This window comes from Balaenoptera physalus (assembly GCF_965194825.1).
Source record: "Balaenoptera physalus genome assembly, chromosome: 17".
In the NCBI taxonomy this organism is placed as follows: domain Eukaryota; kingdom Metazoa; phylum Chordata; class Mammalia; order Artiodactyla; family Balaenopteridae; genus Balaenoptera; species Balaenoptera physalus.
This window is the reverse complement of record NC_138895.1, coordinates 19704976-19724171: the sequence shown is the minus strand read 5'-3', so window position 1 is coordinate 19724171 and position 19196 is coordinate 19704976. Positions and strand designations below refer to the sequence as shown.

At 33.4% G+C, this 19196-nt stretch overlaps 1 protein-coding gene across 2 annotated transcripts in view; it reads right to left on the bottom strand.

The window, feature by feature from the left end:
- Window positions 1–33: 33 nt before the first annotated feature.
- The window catches only part of CRISPLD1 (cysteine rich secretory protein LCCL domain containing 1), a 44839-nt gene continuing 25676 nt past the window's right edge, over window positions 34–19196 (bottom strand). For both annotated transcript variants that reach the window (XM_082432614.1, XM_082432613.1), the window contains 13 exons: window positions 18055–18173; window positions 17572–17704; window positions 16423–16538; window positions 15531–15631; window positions 13709–13849; window positions 13475–13535; window positions 13299–13365; window positions 12971–13101; window positions 11229–11272; window positions 11063–11135; window positions 7943–8018; window positions 3811–3941; window positions 34–1141 (listed from right to left, as the gene is read on the bottom strand). In XM_082432614.1, the coding sequence (XP_082288740.1) occupies window positions 1090–1141; window positions 3811–3941; window positions 7943–8018; window positions 11063–11135; window positions 11229–11272; window positions 12971–13101; window positions 13299–13365; window positions 13475–13535; window positions 13709–13849; window positions 15531–15631; window positions 16423–16538; window positions 17572–17704; window positions 18055–18173 (1245 nt within the window). In that variant the 3' untranslated portion in view covers window positions 34–1089. The remainder of the gene's footprint in view (window positions 1142–3810; window positions 3942–7942; window positions 8019–11062; window positions 11136–11228; window positions 11273–12970; window positions 13102–13298; window positions 13366–13474; window positions 13536–13708; window positions 13850–15530; window positions 15632–16422; window positions 16539–17571; window positions 17705–18054; window positions 18174–19196) is intronic.

The following is a 19196-nucleotide window of genomic DNA, read 5'->3' as shown; positions in this document are numbered from 1 at the left end:
ATCAAAATAAGGATACAAAGGGGACTAAAAAAATACTTTGAAACATGATTAATTTTAATATGTTTACAAGGAAAGAGTAAATTCACCAGCAGAAAAAAAATTACCAAAATTAACATTTTACAGTTTTTTAGTCTTAAAGCACAAAACATTTTTCATACAAACAAATATATCACCATTATAGATACCATAATATGGCAACATTTATACACAAGGCCATTTACCATTAAGAAAATCAGTGGCAATGGTGATGCAATACATCAGTTTATGTTTGTTAAACTTTTTGCTATTATACTTCCTGGCCTGCAGGAGTATTTGCCAGGATACAATATAAATGTGTGACCTCAGTTTGAACAATACATAGAAAGCTCTGGTTGCCCATGCTTAATCCTATATTTATTATATGACCACTAGAACTGTTTTCGTACCACTACTCTGACGTAATTCCACTTACTATTAAGACCGTTCCCAAGAAATCAAACATTTTAACAGATTCACTTGGATATTAAGGAATTATTTTATACAACATAAGTGCAATATCAGGACTTAATATTCTATATGCCTAAACTTAATAAAAGAGAAAAACTATACAGGTATTATGTGGGAAATAATTTGATATTATACGGAGTAGGTAATCATAGCACTGAACTTGGGAAAATGCAGTATGTGTTTTTTTCATTTTTAGAGTTACTATTTTTATTATTGTTTTTAAATGCACCAGATGATTTTCTGAGGAACATTCACATTCACTGTTTAGTTTCATTTTACTAGTGGCATATACAAAGCACCATATAATATAACATATGAAATGTAGAACAATTATGACTATGTAATACTGTAGAAATAACTGCTAAGAAAATATAGCAATATTTAACACAGGATTTCTAAAACCATTACATATTCATTACTTTTCCCTACACTAATAATGTCCCATGTTTTATTTTATAGACGTAGTCTATCACAATTTATATGCATTTGACACTCATGGGGAGTTGAAAATAGTTGATATCTTCTGTACAGTAATGTTACAGTTTTATACAAACTTCAGAAATATGGCATTTGGAATAGTGTTCCTCCTCCAAGTGTTCCATTTCACACAACAGCAAATACTCTGAATGCCTTTCCTCCTGGAGGATTCTGTAAACTGCAAAAAATACACAAAGTGTATTGATGTCATCTCCATGTATAATCCTTCAAACAAATCATGCTTTCTTATGACAGTCAAGAAAGCAGCTCTATGAATCCAGATGGTCAACTTTCTTAGACTACTATAATTTATAGTTATTGGAAAGCTTGAGTGAGAATGACATAATTCTTAAAATCTTGGTTGTACACAAGTTTACTAAAGAAATTTAAGGTGCATAGTGGTAATAATAGTACTTTATATAGAACTTTATAGATTCCAGGTCATGTTTTCATACATTACCACCTTTAGTTCCAATAAAGTAGAGTTAAGCGGCTCTTATGCCATTTTACTGGGGAAATACTAAGATACAGGTTTACAATTGACCGGCATGGTTAAAAGCTAACTGCAAGTTAAAGCGATGGAGATACTTAAGAGATACTCTGGAATACTAACTTATTATTCCCTAAGTCTGACAAAATTTAAATTATATAGCTAGCATACTTATTAATATTTTAACATCTGTGGTTTCAAAAAAATCTTAGTGAGGAAATTTAATGGTCAAATTTGGAAGGTCCTAAGTATTTCTTCACTGAAATGGAAACACACACACACACACACACACACACACACACAGAGCACTCAATCTCACTTCAGAAGTATTTTAAAACAGAACTTTAAAGCAATGCAAAATCGTTCCTTTTACTCTTTATTAAATTATTTATATTTTATTTGACAATATTAATCAAGGTATGTTTTGCTTAAATGCCTCAAGTTAAAACTGGTTGATAATGGCATTAATCATTATTTATTCTAATCAAATGTAGACTTTTGAAGTCCATATTTTTGCATAAAGTATTATTTTCTTAATAATACAAAAAAGCTTTTAGAGATAAACACAAATGCTAAGAGAGAGACAAAGTGCAATTTCTTTTACATATTTATTCATGTGTAAGAAAAGAAAGGGGAGAATTTTAGAATGAAGAAGAGATGAGAATGTCACAAGTGTGCACACACATTACACAATAAACACACACAACACAAGCCAGGTTTTTCATACAAGCAGACGGCTAATTGAAAGCCATTTTTATTTGTAGGAAACAAACTGACAAAGTGCCCTGGAAAGTGTCTTTGTACACAGTGATACACCGGAAAAATACACATTTTTGAACTTACAGAACTAGTTCTGAATCTGAGCTCTGAGACTGACTAGTTATATGACCTTGGGCTTATCATTTAACCTTTCTGAGCCTCAGTTAACATGTCTGTAAATTAGGGTTTATAGAACCGACTTTGTAAGGCTATTGGTAGAGCTGAGTTAATATACTTAAAGGGCCCTCCAGCATCTGGAAAATTCATAGTAGATGTTCATAAATAATTATTATTCTCAGTTTTCTTAGGATATCATCTACCTTATAGGTTTAAAATAAATTTAAGAAATATGACAGGTAAATGAAGCCACATTACTCAGTTTAGCTTATAAAACTGCGTATCATACTCTATAACTCAATCTACTTTATATATTGTGTCTTTTATATATATATATATAGACAGAGAGACAGAGAGAGAGAGGAGAGAGATGGAGGAAGGGTGTGGGGTGCGAGCTCTGTGTGTTTGTTTACATTTCAGTGAAGAAATTCTTAGGATCTTACAGGTTGGACCATTAAATTTCCTCACTAAATTTTTTTTAGATGTTAAAAATATTACTAAGTATGATGGCAATACAATTTAAATTTTTTCAGACTTAAGAAATGGTAAGTTAGTACTCTAGGGCTTTGCTATGAGCCAGCTAAGCCAGGTTGTGAAGTCACCTCCTTAACAATGGCCTCCTGATACAGTCTCATCTGAAAATATATGCTAAATACAAAGCTGTCATTTTATGAAGATGGCACTCAGATGCTTATGTGGAAGGCAATCTAGGTATCCTGCATGGCACATCCTTTGGTGTCCTTTACAGAAACTTTACCATATGTGCAAACCCTCCATTGGCAATTTTGAAGAACCTAGTAAATGTTTAAAAGTTAGGGATTTATCTGTATCTATACAAAATACATGGGACTTAATATTACTTCCCCAAGTACCAATGATTTAAAAAATCACTACAGGTTTTTTTTCTCTTAACTTTTATTATTACTTGATAAAGTAAGTCACATGAATTTTCTCAAACCACTGAAATATATAATACTAATGAGCCAAATACCAGATGACCTGAAAGAGTTCATTTACATCCTATTAGGCATTGAACTTCCAATCAAAAAGAGAATTTGGTTCTGGGGGAAAATCAGACTCATTGTTTTGGTCAAATACTTTGTCAGATAACTGGATTAGAGAAATATTCAGTACCTCGCTCACCTAGAAAGAGTTACATGTAAAAACTAATCTAGAAAATCCAAAAGAGGATGAAAGAAATTTCCTTATTATAAGATCAATTAACAAAAGAGTGGTTCTGACTCATAATCCGATTTTCATGTTGATTTTTATAAGCCTGCAGGAGACAGGCATCTCTGGTACTGCAGCTTCTCCCATCCCTGGAAGACCTACTATTACACAGCGTGCAAAGGAAGCACACTGGCTCAGTCACGAAACCTCAAAGCCATGCTAAGGAGAGTTGGTTGTAAAGCCAGCATAATGGGAAAGATGATATATCTAAATACATATATGTTTATAAATATATATATCAATTTATTTACCTTTCTGAGAAGATTCCATTCTGAAAAGAAGCAATGTAAGTCTTTCTTTTGTCCACAGGCATCACGTCAACATAACCCCCGTGATTTTGAACCACGCCAGCATGTACAGCTGCTCTGCAGATACTGGACAGCTAAGGGAGCAAGGAAAAAACCACCATCATTAGAAAACGTCTGCTGAACTTGTCCAGCCTACTCTTCTATTGGACACAAGGTCGTTGACATCTGTCTCTAAGTGGATACCCAGTGAGCAGTTACAGGGTGATGTTTTGTGCATAAAGGAATGTTTTAAAAGTCACAAAGTTAAAGCCAAGCAAGTCTCATCTGAAGGTAGATCTTAAGGGTGGCTGCAAGGATAAGATCCCTTCACCAGCTAATCTGTCCAAACAGCAAGCTTTTACTACTGTCCAAGCAATAAAATGCAAATTAGCTCCTTTTATCTCTTCAAGGGCCTATTTATCACTCTTAAATTTCAGCCTTTGCTAGTTCCTACTCGGGTCACTCTGACCAAACGTTCACAGGGGGGATTATCTGGACCTCATTTATGTTCAGTTTTGACTTTGAGCAACTCAAACGTAGTTCTGTATATCTCTACAGTCCCTTTTCCAAAATACAGGCATACATTAAATGAGGAGGTTTTTCCTATTAGATAATATAACCTATGTAGAGAAAACTTGCCCAAAAGAATAAGCCCAAGAATAAAAAAATATGAAGAATAATCATCGCTTCTACCTAGATTTGCAATGTACATCACTCTGGTTTGAATGGTCTGAGATGAGGTACTAAGAAAGTTCTATTTTTGCATTGTACCAGTTATATAATCTGAATTGAATGGAATTTCTATAAAGGAGAAAATTGTTTCAGGTCCAACAAACACTTTCCATTTTTTTAACACGACTGAGTTCTAGAAGTCAACGCTTTTCTTTTGGCCAATTAAAGTCTTCTGTAGATTTTGACAATTGCTTTCATCCAAATGTTCTACCAAAATTTGTCAATAGCTGAGTATAGCCTGACAAAATCCTACAAAATGAAACGCTTGAACTGTTCCAGTATAAAGCAATCTACCCCATATCCCGATGGGTCTTTTCTGAACCCACTGGTGTATTCTTTTCTTATCTCTATGCACATGTGAGTGACTTAATGTGCTTTTTTAAATTCACATAAGCATGTGCATCTTACGTGACCTTGCTTTATTACTGTGCTCTGAACTCTGTGGCATCAGTCAGTATTTATTAGATCAGAGAGACCGAATGCCAAGCTGTCTAATACTTTTCATGTTTTTGCTATATCACAAAATACCATACATCCAAAACCCCATATCCTTACTCTGAGGACACATTTTATTCACCATTTAAAGTCCCTCACTGAATTAATATTTGTGTCTGATATGGTTCATAACAGATGGAATTAAAAATAACTGTACACTTTTCAGTATTTATCCTGTTCTGTTAAAAGGTTATCATCAGCATTTTTCCCAAGGCAATAAAAGTGCTTAGATATAACATTCACTAAATCCAAGCACTTAATATGGTTTGAAACTATTGTTTTGGCCATAACTATGCAGTCAGCAGGCATTACGATTTGAGTTCAAAGGTCAGAAGAGATTTTCTTTTCCTACCCGCACTTTATAAGAACTAATATACCACGAAAAGAAAAAAATATATCTGTGAAAACAGTGGAACATTTTTAATGAATGCAGAAATTAATTTCATCTGTCATAAATGAGAAATAAAAGCTCAAAGCAATAGAAGGTACATGTTGTAACTCTATAAATGGAAAGAGAGAAAGACAGAAAGATGGGGGAGAGAGGGAGATTGATAGATTGTTTCTTATTTTTCCATATCTTGTACTTAAATAGACAATGTATTTTGTAAGGGATGGGAAGATTGCTTAATTAATGGCTGAATCTCTGATTCTGTACTTAGCACATAAAAAATATATATTTCCAACTTGTTCTACATAGTAATATAAAATTTCTTACCCCATTTCACTGAGATAGAATGATAAAATGATCTCAGGATATAAGTTCTAATAAAAACCTGAACTCTAGCAAAGAGATGGCTTATAGGTACAGAAGTGTATAGGATATTTTGAAAGATCTTCACCAGACATGAGTAAAATTAAAAGTTTTTTTTACTTAAAGGGACAACCCGGGAAGAATGATTTCTTTGGAAATCTCTGATGATTCTAGATTTCCTCATTCATATATATTTATTAATTTTTTTTAAACAAACATTTATGTTTCAAGGTGTTTGCCAAATGTCTGATATCATGGCGTGCTCTAAGTTCTGTTAAAGCAGGAACTAGGCCTGTCTTGTTCACAGCTTGGCAAATGTAAAATTGTTGATGAAAAAATAATGCATAATTTGCCCAGCTGCTGCCTTCAAGAAACTTAAAAATTAATAAAAGAGGTGGGGAAACAATCATAATGCCTAACAGAATCAGTTCAGTGCTAAATAAAAGGAAAAAACAAAGTAATAGGGAAAGTAATAGGGTTAAAGAAAAGAAACACCGGGCTTCCCTGGTGGTCCAGTGGTTAAGAATCCGCCTGCCAATGCAGGGGACACAGGTTCAAGCCTTGGTCCGGGAAGATCCCACATGCTGCGGAGCAACTAAGCCCGTGCGCCACAACTACTGAGCCTGTGCTCTAGAGCCCGCGAGCCACAACTACTGACCCCACGTGCCACACCACTGAAGCCTGCGTGCCTAGAGTCCACGCTCCGCAACAAGAGGAGCCACGACAATGAGAAGTCCGTGCACCGCAACAAAGAGTAGACCCCGCTCGCCACAAGAGAAAGCCCACGCACAGCAACAAAGACCCAACACAGCCAAAAAATTTTAAAAAAATAAATAAATTTATAAAAAAAAAAAAAGAAAAGCAACACCATACTTGGGTTAGGAGAACCAGCAATACACTTCACAGAGAAAGTGGCAATAATTCAGAAGGTAAAGAATTACCATGATGTTCACAGAAAAATTAGAAAAAGCATGTTTTCGGAGACAAGAAGATAAGCACAAATTGTGAGGACTACCAAATTAAGATACCAACAGGACATTGAAATTGCAGATAAGAATACTGCAAACCTGGAGCTGGGAGAGAGACTTAGATTTGGAGAATAATTTTAAAGGTAAAGCTGAACTGAAAAAAACCCAAAAAAACCTGAACCTGAAATGAATTCACCAAGTGGTGGTAATACTCACGTTTCAGAACTCTTCACAATCGTATTTCCATAGTATTCTACTGAATAAGTACATCAAGAATATATTTCTTAAATTTCTTTTGGAACTCTTTGGATTAGATATTGGTAGTGGTTTCCAAATGTCTGCCACATAAAATCTAAACTTATCAGCACGTATTTAGACTCTCCAATTACATGTTTCAAGAGGCGGATCCCTCCCTCCATCCCTCACACTAAGTTGGCTGCAGCCCCTTTTAGCTTCAAATCTCACCAGCTCAGATACAAGCAAACCTACAAGTCATGCCCACTTTCAGCTCACTTGCTCTCACCTCATCTCCATGTCTTTGTAGGTGCCATTCACCCCACCTAAAATGTGCGCTAATCCTCTTTACCAACCCACGCTTGAAACCTGGATCAGAAAGCATTTATGGGCCCTGAAGCCATCACAGCTAATCTTCCTGGTCCAACCCCAGTCCTGGCATCCATTACAATACACCCTCAACTGGTTTCCTTTGTATGTATTTTAAGGATTACCTGTTTTTGATTCTATGCTACTTGCTAAATGCCCATTTGGCAGTGGAGATATTGTTCATACATTTGACAAACTCTTAATTATCCAGTTTATACTTCAAGTACTGAAGAACCAAAAGGAAGGTTAAAGAAAAGTAAAATGCTTTTTCCTTCCCAAGGATGCATCCAAGCTATTTCATTTAGTATCTGATATAAGAGATATAGATAGGATATGAAGAAAAATTTAGTCAAGATAAATGATTATGCATGCATATTTGCATATAGATATTTATTTTTTAGTGTTACTGATGACTGACCTTTCTGAGAATATGTATATCAACACAGAATCTGTTCCTTTTTCTGTATATAAATGTACATATATACATTTAAACACGTGTGCATGCATATAGATAGATACTGAGAGCTGCATAAATTAGGATACTTACATCAGAATAAATTCGAGTTCCAATTACACGAGCATAATGTGGATTTGCCTGCATACAGTTCCGAGGACAGTATACTCTAAAAAATAAATATATACTTAGAAATATTAAGTAGCTGGTTATTTCAGTCTTTCTTATTAGTAAGATCATAGACATGCATACACAAAAGTAAACTCAGCATTCTAAATCCTACTCATTATTTTTTATTGAAGTATAGCTGATGTACAATATTATATAAGTTACAGGTGTACAATATGGTGATTCACAGTTTTTAAAGGTTATACTCCATTTATAGTTAGTATAAAATATTGGCTATATTCTGTGTTTTACAATATATCCTTGCAGCTTATTTTATACCTAATAGTTTGTACCTCTTAATCCTCTACCCCTATATTGTACCTCCCCACTTCCCCCTCCCCACTGGTAACCACCAGTTTGTTCTCTGTACCTGTGAGCCTGTTTCTTTCTTGTTATATTCACTAGTTTGTTGTATTTTTTTTTTAGATTCCATATATAAGTGATATCATAAAGTATTTGTGTTACTCTATCTTATTTCACTTAGCATAATGCCCTCCAAGTCCATCCATGTTGTTGCAAATGGCAAAATTTCATTCTTTTTTATGATTGAGTAGCATTCCAGTGTATATATACACATTTTTTCCTTCTGAAATAGGTCAATTGTACAATCCCGGCAGTAAGCACAATTGCTTCTGCTTGCTTTACCTACTTCCAGCTTTTGGCACAGATGTGTTTCTTTTCTCTTTCTTTTTCTTTAAAAAAAAAATAAAAGCTTAGCCAGGAAGCTTTCTAATTTGGGGATTCAAAGCAGAAAGAAACATCAGGAAGTATCTCTCTCTCAGTATCTGGGAATTTGGTACCCAATATGACTGCAGAATTTAGTAAACATATAACTTGGAAAAACTGAATCATTGTCTGCCACAGACATCTCATAGTTTCTTTTCTCTATGTTCACATCTTTGGTATCTCATCCAATTTCATGGCTTTGATTATCATCTATAAACTATTGATTTCCAAATTTATATCTCTAGTTGGGACCTCTTCTCTTAATTCTAAATTTGTATGTCCTACTGCTTATTGAATATCTCCACGTAGACCTAATAAATATCTCAAATTTAGCATGTTTGAAACCAAATTCCTAATCTTCTCATCCAGTCCACAAATATCTTCTTTCTGTAGGCTTCCTACAATAAATGTCAACTCCATTATTCAGGTGCTCAGGCCAAAAAAAAAACCTTTATTCTATCCTTAACTCCCTTCCTTACCTCAACCTTATATTCAACCCAATTTCTATTCGTTGTACACTGGAATAAAATCAGAGCATCCTTAAGCACCTCAATCACTGTACCTCTGGGCTCTATCTTCCAATATCTAGCTCACTGCAAGAGGTTCCCCTATGATCTCCCTGCTTCTGATTTTGCCCCCTCCAGTCTATTTTGCCACACACTTACACTGAAGAATACAACTCTAATCGTATCATTCCTCTGCTTCAAATATTCTAGTGGCTTTTCATCTAATTCAGAACAAGTGACAGGATCCTTATAATAGCCAATAAGCGCTGAGTATTCTGTCTTCCCATTACCTCTCTGACATTATATCCTACCCCTCTTTCACTTTCTCACCCAGCTCCTGTCACACTGGCCTAATGGCTATTCTTCAAACATACAGAATAATCTCATCCTCGGGGCCTTTGAGTTTATCTTTCCCTCTGCATGGAATGTTCTTTCTCCAGATATCCTACTCCCTTCCTGATACTTTAGCTCCTTTTTTCAAAGTTTCCAAAAGTTCTTTTATTTAAACATAGGGTCCAATTATCAGTGTTCAGTCAGTCACATGATATTTTAAAAAATTCACTCCCAGAGTTTAAGAAACTGCCAAGTGGCACTTATTTAAATTGATTGGCTCTTCTGAATTCACATACACACACACAAGTACACACACTCATACACTAAAAGGAAATCAAAGCTAAGACTGGAAAAAACATAGTTCATTCTACATAGTAAATCAGAGTCTCAACAAAATGACTATATGAAAATCATTGTTTGATAAAAGTATAAATTATTTTCCTAAAAGTATTCTTAAAAAAAAAAACAAAACTTCATTGCAACTACCTTTACCAATTGAAGCAGATCTTCCTCAACACAGTTTTTAAGAAATGGCTACATTTCTTATTTAAATTTCATGTTCCTAAAATTTGTATAACACAGTACACTTTAGCATCTAAACCAGAACCACTTAAATATAAGTAATAAATGAATGAGTTTTTATAACTTTGAATTAAAGCGTTGATTTTTATAAAAGATGTCTTCTGTAGGAGGAAGGGTGTCCCCATTGACTATAAAATTTTATTTTTGCATTTGAGAACTGCTGCGCATTCATTGCCCACCCTATGGCGATAAAACCAGCTGCTCTGCCCTTAGGATCATGCTGTGCATGCTCTACCTTAACCATATTTAGCACTTGGTCTGTGGAAGACCAAGATCAGTAAATTCAAACTGAGTTCATTTCTAAGTAGGTAAGTTCAGGTCAAAGAAAGACTGCAGGAGCTTTTTGCTTGTCTGAATTCTAGTCTCTGGTTTTAACACCTTGTTATACATTTGTGAGAATGTAGATAGTGATCTAGTAAACATACCTTCATCTACAACTTCCGTTATGCTTTGAATAAAAATGCTGACACACTTTAACAGTACCTGCCTTTAAATCTAATCATAGGGAAAGGGGCTGCTTGGCCCTGATGTGATCCATTAAAGAGTCATGCAATGACCAGACAAGTGCCTGACGTGTGTAACTTGTAACTTACTGGGTGGCCAAGCCTCATAAAGCTGTAGGGGAATGAACATGTGATTCTTTCTTTTAAATGCTAAAATAAAGATTTTCGTAGAGACAAAAAAAAAAAAAAACCTATATTTTTTTGGAGAAAGTACACTAGGAGTGCCTAGAGTGTATGCAGTTTGTGGTGTCCATTGCTCCCTGCTGCTAGCAGTTCAAGATCATACATCTTTTGTGTCCTAGAGACACCGGAATCTCAGGCAAAAGCAGTTATCCAGGGTAAAAGGCCCCCTGTTCACAGGTTAAAAACGAAGGAGAAAATCTAGAAAACAGTACCTTGGGCAATGTGAAGCAGGCTTATGAAAAGGACAGAGCTGTTCCACAGTTGTTTCACAAGTGACCGCCTGAACTGAAGAATTCAAACACAAAACAATAAGCAAATCCTTTAGAAAGAATAATGTGCAACAGAGTGGTAAGAAAATAAGACAAAAAAAGTGCTAACCTGTTACTTTAGAGACTGTGAAGGAATTAGCAGACTGATACTTGCTGAAGATAAAAACATAAACATTTCAATCATCAACATCTTACATGCATCACCATCAACATAAATTCTTATATTTTTTAAGTCTATGAATATTTGATTTTTTCTTAAACGTTCTTATTTAAATATCTAGACATGTAGCAGTATAAGAATTAATCATCTGTTTTATGCTAAATTCATATTACCTTCAAGTATGAGCCAAATAAATACCATTCTTGATATCAGAGAAAGATCTCTTTTCATTATCAGTCTCAAAAATTTATACATAATAGCATAAAATAATACACATTTGTATCTATATATTTGTTTCCTATTAAGATTAAAACTCTCAATATACTCATTCCCTGTTACCACAGAACCAAACAATTTAATCTTTCAAAATAGTCAATACAAGGTAGTGTAAAAAGACTACTAAATAATAAGTACCTTAAAGGAATACGCATCATTCATTTTTTTGTTCCCCCTAGTATCCAGTAAAATGTCTACAATAAATGAATGAATTCTTCCTTACATGTTTTATTAAAAAGCAAGAATATAAGAATAGGTATTTTAGTTGGTTTATCTATACCCAGGCTTTCATAAAAAATATCTATTGCAAAAGGTAATGCTTATTTGTGATGGTACTTTAATATGACACACACACGTTTCAAGAGAGTTTATATAATAAACAATTAAAAAAACAAGTTAAAAGAAAAAGGTAAATAATAGGAAATAAATGTTCTTTAATGCAACACCCAATGTTTGGCTTACCAAAGCTAAAAACTAATATTTATTATTTATTTAAGATAAGTATTTGCTGAGTGAATAAATTAATCAATAAGTGTTTCTGTAAAGCTTTTACTTAAGAGATTAATCACTAATGGCTGAAAACCACACATCAGGCCTTTGAATAAAATTGTATACAGAGGGCATCATTCCACCAATTTACAAGGATTCTTAACAAATTCTTTCTTATCATTATGAATTCCATACTGTGGAGTTTCATGCAATTGTTCAGTTACAAAGGAAGGGAGACTATCATATTTCCTAAGAAAAGGCATTCCATTATGAGGTTCAATAATGTCTATTATTTTACATAGGAGAAAGAGAAACTACAAAGATATTTCAAAAGCCTACATTTTTCTACTTTCTATAGAGTATATATAAAATATGTTGTTTTATAATAATACACTTAGTATATTTAATATGACAAACATTTCAAAAGTTAATCAATGCTTTTATGTTGGGTCAAATTACATTTTAACAGACAAAAGAAAGGTGACATAGTGTATTACATATTTAGAGACTTTGCAAAATGCTCTTTTACCTAGTAATCTATCTTATTAACAAAGTTACTGTTGCATGAAATAAATAATTCTCCCAAACAGGGCAGGAAGAATATGCAAATCAATTAGCCTTCTCAGGCACTTTTTATCATAGCTGAAAAATGTATTGCTTCACAATGGGAAAAACTATAAATTTGTACATTCTTAATGAAACTAGAAAATTTAGAGTTTTAGCATGATCTTTATAAGCAAAAGCGTTCAACTTTGAATTCAGATACTTTTCCTTCTTTTTGCCCATGGAAATTATGTAGTTGAAATGAACCTTGAAAATTACCTTCTCTCTTTATAAACTAAATTCTTCCATGCTTTGCTCTAAATGAATGTAACTTACTGTTACAACTTAAAATCTCTGGTCCAAAAGATTATTTAGGTACTTACCCAATTGTTTGAACACCATTTCTATTGGATTTGATGAAATAATGTTTTCTTCCTTGTCTAGTGATATCCACCCAGCCACCATCATTGTCTATTATACCATAATGAATTGCAGCTCTACAGATGCTGGATTGCTGGGAGAAAAGGAAGGGATAAAAGGATGTTAAAATGATAAGAATTCTGCATAGGATACAACTCATTACTATGTATGACTTTAAACAATTCTGAGCAAAATAGCTATACGTATATAAATTGTTATTTTTCCCATTAAAAAATCAAAATATTATATGAAAGGATCCTCTCCTCAAATAATGACATTTATAATACTTACCATTTCATAATGTACACTGCCAATAACTTTAGCTTTACTATCCAAACAGCCAGCAGGGCATTCATATCTAAATAAAAGAAATGGGGAACAAAATTTAGCTTCTCTGAATGTCCATATAAAATGAAAATATTTTTTATATCTTGCCAGTTAATTTTGAGAGTAATTATAAATATTACCTATTGCAGGTTGTGCCTTTGCACTGGTCTCTTAATCTTATTTCGCAAGAAACAATTTGAGCTAAAATTTAGAAAATAATAATAATTTAGATGATGCAACAGCTGCTCTAATTCATCCCATACAGTCTAACACCAAGTTTTTGCCATTCTAAAAATGTTCAGATTAATAAAATATAGTTGAATATGCCAGTAATGTAAACTTTAAAATGTTTGTAAATAATGCAGAGATCTTACACATTTGCTGTGTGCTTATGACTTCGTTTCTGTTACTATCATCTGCTATTGTCCGGATGTGGGTGTCATGGACTTGTGATTGTTGCCGTTCAATTTCATTTGTTTCTTCTTCTTGAGGAGGGTAATAGCTATCTGATCCTTCTGTTAGAGAGAATGGATTTAAGAAATATGAATCCATCTTAAATGTGCACAAATTACCAATGATACACCTTTATATGCCTGTTTAACTCTGAAAGCTACTAGAAAATCAGTACTGTATATTGGCACAAGTTTTGGCTTAAGGTGGTGATCTTACATACTGCATTGGAATAAATAAAACAGTTGCATAAACCTTTGAGCCCTTGACTCATTTATGCTAACATTAAATGGAATCATTTCTAAACTTTGCTTATATTTTAAAGTGGTATCAATGATTACCTTTCATAATAACATCATGAGGTCTACACAGTGATCTAATGAAGTCGGGCTTAGTGAATTTGAATTTGTTTTCTCAAATGAAATCATATTTTCAGGAGGATAACACTTAAAATTTTCAAAAGGATCACATTTAAAATTCTCCTGAAAGGAAATTCAGCCTAAGAAGGATTGACATGCCCTTGCTATTTACCACAATATCAGTTTCCATGGAAAGGTTTCTATTGCAGAAGGAAATTCAATGTGCAGAAATGTAAACTTAACAATGGAAAATATGCAAACTTTGAATTTAATATTTTTTTCCAGGTTGGCTTGTATTAAGGGCTTGACAGGGGCACATTTTGGAAATGTGGTTATTTGCATGTACGTCCAAGAATTCAGAATCTAGAAAAAGGAAGTATGAATTCAGAGGAAAGTCAGCTTTAGTAAGACACTGTGGTCATTGACAATGGAGCAAGCAGGTTGGAGGTTTGGGGGATGGAAAACAGACTCAGGCACAATGAAAAAAGCTTTCAGGAATTAAAAATGGCTCATATTACACACTGAACTATATGCTTACTTCTTGTCCATATATTATAGCTAGTGAGCACTCAATCATTAAGGAAAAAAAGATATCTCTTTCTAAGTACTGAAAAGTGGCTGCATTTACATATATTTTCAAATACACTTGGTCTGCATTAATCTTCATTTAATCATTATTAAGAACAAAGTAGTACAAGAGGGTAAAAATGTTCACTTGGATGCCCAATAAAAAGCATGACTTTCACAAAGCTTTGTCAGGTAAGTTTTATCTTCATGTGTTACAAAAAGGACATCATATTTATATTTATTTTTGAGGACATCCAGTACATTTGAGACAGTACTTTTTTGCAACAGTTTTATAATACTATTATATATATATACTTTTTATTGTTGTTATTTTGGCATGACAAATTGTATACTCTGCAGTAAGAAGCAGAGAATTAGTATAATTCATTGGGCATGGTTCAATAAGATTCATGGATAGGTATTCAGGCAAAAACTCTTAAAGTGCTTAAAATAAATTGTGTTAAACTGCTAAATTCTTCAGAAATGATGACATTTATGGAAATAATTCTAGTCAACACTATATCAAGATGGCTTTTAAGAATGAAAATATACTTGTCACTCTGGGATAATTTCAAAGTAGAATTAAGTGGATATCTGGGATAATCATGAAACTTTCCTTTAAATACATGTTGGTATAATAGACTTATTAATATTATAAATTTTAAAAAAATATTTTAAATGACTTCTAAATATTTGAAATAGAGTTCTAGAAACTTTTCATGTAATAATTAAATGTGCTTTTGGCTTTCAAACACAAATTAATGCAGAAGTTGGATGAAAATATAAATCAAACTGAATATTACAACACAATATCACATACCTTTGTAGCACAGATTTTCTCTACAGCCTCCTCCAAAACTAGGTGGGCAAGCAGAACAGGGCCGGCCATGTTTGTAGGGGGCGTGGCCCCACCAGTTTCCCCTTAAAAAGATAATCCACTCCATTAAGAGGTGGTCTATGTTTAGTTTTTTGAGAAACCTCCATACTGTTTTTCCACAGTGGCTGCACTAATTTACATTCCCACCAGCAGTGGACAAGGGTTCCCTTTTCTCTACATCGTCACCAACATTTGTTATTTGTGTTCTTTTTAATGATAGCCATTCTGACAGATGGGAAGTTATATCTCATTGTTACTAAGTTTAAACATACACTGCTACCTCATTCTTTTGAAAATATTCTAAATAATGTGTTATGTATATTGCTAAAAACTGAAAAACCAAAATTCTGCAAAACACTAACCTCTGCTATAGAATATTTATCTATATCCCATTTGTTTTAATAAAAACAGATTTTAGACGTAGATTTGACCCTAAGTTCAGTTGTACAATATTTTCACTGTAATTATTTGAAGGGTCTTTACATAGGTGAAAATACATTTCTCAGTCTATAGTTTCTCATCTCTAATAAACCAAAATTATTAAACATTTACACAATATAGTAGTGCAATAAATAAAACTGAAGCCCTAAAAATATCTTTAGGGCTTCAGTTCCTATCTTTACAAAGATTATATTTTCAATTTTCATATTCCTTTTAAGCACCAATTTTACACATCAGGCAACCATAATTGTTGCCATATGACATAAACTCAGTTAAAACAATGCACTTTACTCAATAATACACACTGAAAATAAGGAAAAAAATCAAGAATATAAAGTTATTTTTATGTTGTTAAGAAATACTTACATATGAAAGTAGTGTTTTGTTTACTTACTTTGGGGAATAATTGCACACCAAGTAGACAGCTTTGGGCCATATCTGCCCCCAGATGTTCATGTTATGGCACAAATTAATGGCACAGCCTATTCTGCTACTTGTTGCCCACACCACCTACATTAGAGAAAAGAAAGGCTCAGAAAAAGTAGGCTGAGATGAAGTAAGACAACAACATATCTGAGAGAAAATGCATAAAAGTGAACTGAAGAACCAACAGTTACTATTCAAAATGAAATGAGGCAATGTCAGAAACAATATTTTTCCTGAGACTTGGGGAAGTACTTAATTTAACTTTAAAAAAAAAAGAGATAGGTATATAACTCTATCCAGATATAAGACATAAACATCTTATTTATTACTAAATAATTCAAATGTTACATCCTCACAAACCTAAATGCCATATTAATTTTTCTGTGAAGAAACTTACCTACCAAATGAACAGAATTTCTCATCTTAAAGCAGAAAGTACTGGAGCAAAAGTTTAGGTGTTCACATTTCTTATACAATGTGACATTTTCACTGTGCCACTGGCTATCAGGGAGTCCAATACTGATCTTAATCTTGTCCCATGCAAAGGCATACAGAACCATTTGCTTTATAGTCACTAATAATCAGTCATAGAAATTCTAGAAACTCAGATCTGTAGTGAGCTTTATCTAGTCAAATCTGCCATTTGTTGTTTGATTTAGAAGTTTTAGAACATGTCCAATACCTAATCCAAACACTGAAAATTTTTTAAAAAGATAAATGCTGCACACATGTGAATATTGAATGTCATGGTAAATAAAACCATATTTTTATTTTTTGAAAACAAAAAAATTGACATCTGAATTTGAAGATGGTAAATTTCTTCCCATTTGCATTTATTGGGGTCATATTAAAGTATTTTATATGTAAAATCATTGAAATAATATTTTTAAGGAAATGTCTGTACTTTTTTCTGATAATTATTCCTATTGTTTATATAAATTTATAAGCTTGTTCTACATAAATCAATATTAATATATTTTTAATAACCATACTAAATGACATAAGGAAGGCAAATGTTCAGTATCCTAAGTTCTCCCCGCCAAAAAAAAAAAAAAAACTTTGTTAGTTTACATGAACTCAAATTAAACGAATGAAGTGTAATATACCCAAAACATACCTGTGTATAATGAGTACATACAGGACCAGAACATCTGAATGGACAATACGGGTTGCATTCATGTTCATATGGGTAGCTAAAGTCTCTGACTTCATCATACCATGCTTGTACATGAAATGTTGGGGGCCTATATCTATTTGAAAGAAAATAACCACAAAGATCAAGTAAGGCTGGAGAAAATATAAAACCAAATATTGCCAAAAAGATTGATGAAGTTTGGTAGAGAGGCAGTTTTGTGTAACTTATTAATATTAAATACTTTTGCACTTTACATCACTAATATATCAATTACTTGAAACAAAAATAAGTTTAAAATACTACTGATCATTCTGGTATGATATTTATTTTTTCTTATTTGTCTTGGTGTGACTGCTTGTTTTCCTTTTAGGCACTAAGCCTTTGAAAACTTACAATGATGAATTAGTAAGTATTTCATTTCAAGCTCTTATGTTTTCAGAAACAAGAAGTTGTATTTTAAGCTACCTTCCCCAATGTGCTCCCAAATTCTGTCCAATTGATGGAAGCATGCTTGCAGGTCCATGTTCCCACAAACAATTTTCAGCCCAGGATTCTGCAGATCTTTCCAGTTCTACATCCCATGTCTACAATTCAAAACAAAAACAAAATACAGACACGAACAGATAATGTATATATAGAGTTTGGATATTTCTTTATAATATAGTGTTACTCAGTTCTTATGTTTTCTCCCTTCTTCTTTGCAAAGTCAGCATCTTAGTCTGGGTTCTCGCCATCTCTCATATAGATTTTTGCACTAGCCTCCTAATTAATCTCCTTTCATCCACCTCTCATCCCTCCAATCTGCTCTACAAGTGTTTAGAATTGCCTAAGTGGACACAAATACGCTTAAGTGATTCCTCTAACCGCATCCAACAAATCTCTGTACACTGTTCCCTGTCATAAAACATGTTATTCCTTGCTTTTGCTGGCATCGTTTCCTCTGCCTAAGACATCCTTCTCCCAATTATTTGTCAGACAGGCTCTAACTCTTACTTCACAATCCAGCTTTATGTAATACATTCTTGACACATTTTCAATTCTCTTAGAAGTAAGCTATTCCCTACTTTGGGCTCTTAAAGCTTTGTTATGCTCCTTTGTTTAGCAGCTATTACACAGCAGTGTTAGTATTCATCTATATGTCTCTTTCATGGGACTGTGAGTTGCTTGGGGGCAGTCATTTAACTCACGCTGGTATCTTCGGCCTATTATCTGTGTCTGCCATATGGCAAGGTGGTTAATAAACATTTGCTCAATACATGAATGGTTAATGAATCTGTATCCTATAAAATATAACTGCATTTCTGTGTACAAAATTCAATAATATTAACTCATTTTAAAAATAATTTATAAAGCGATATTTAAAATTATAAAATTATTACTGAAATAATTTCATATGTCCTGCATTTAATATTCAATTTGCTAATTTGAAAATCAGGCAGTATAGTGAGTGTGGTGGTAAAAACAAAGAGTTGGATAGAACTGGACTCAATATTGACACAATTACAGGATTCTGGGCATGTTAAGAGGGTAGAAAAATAGTCCTGGAACTAGAAAATGAGGACACAACCTAAGGTGATAGCAGTGAGACTGGAGAAAAGCAGACAGTC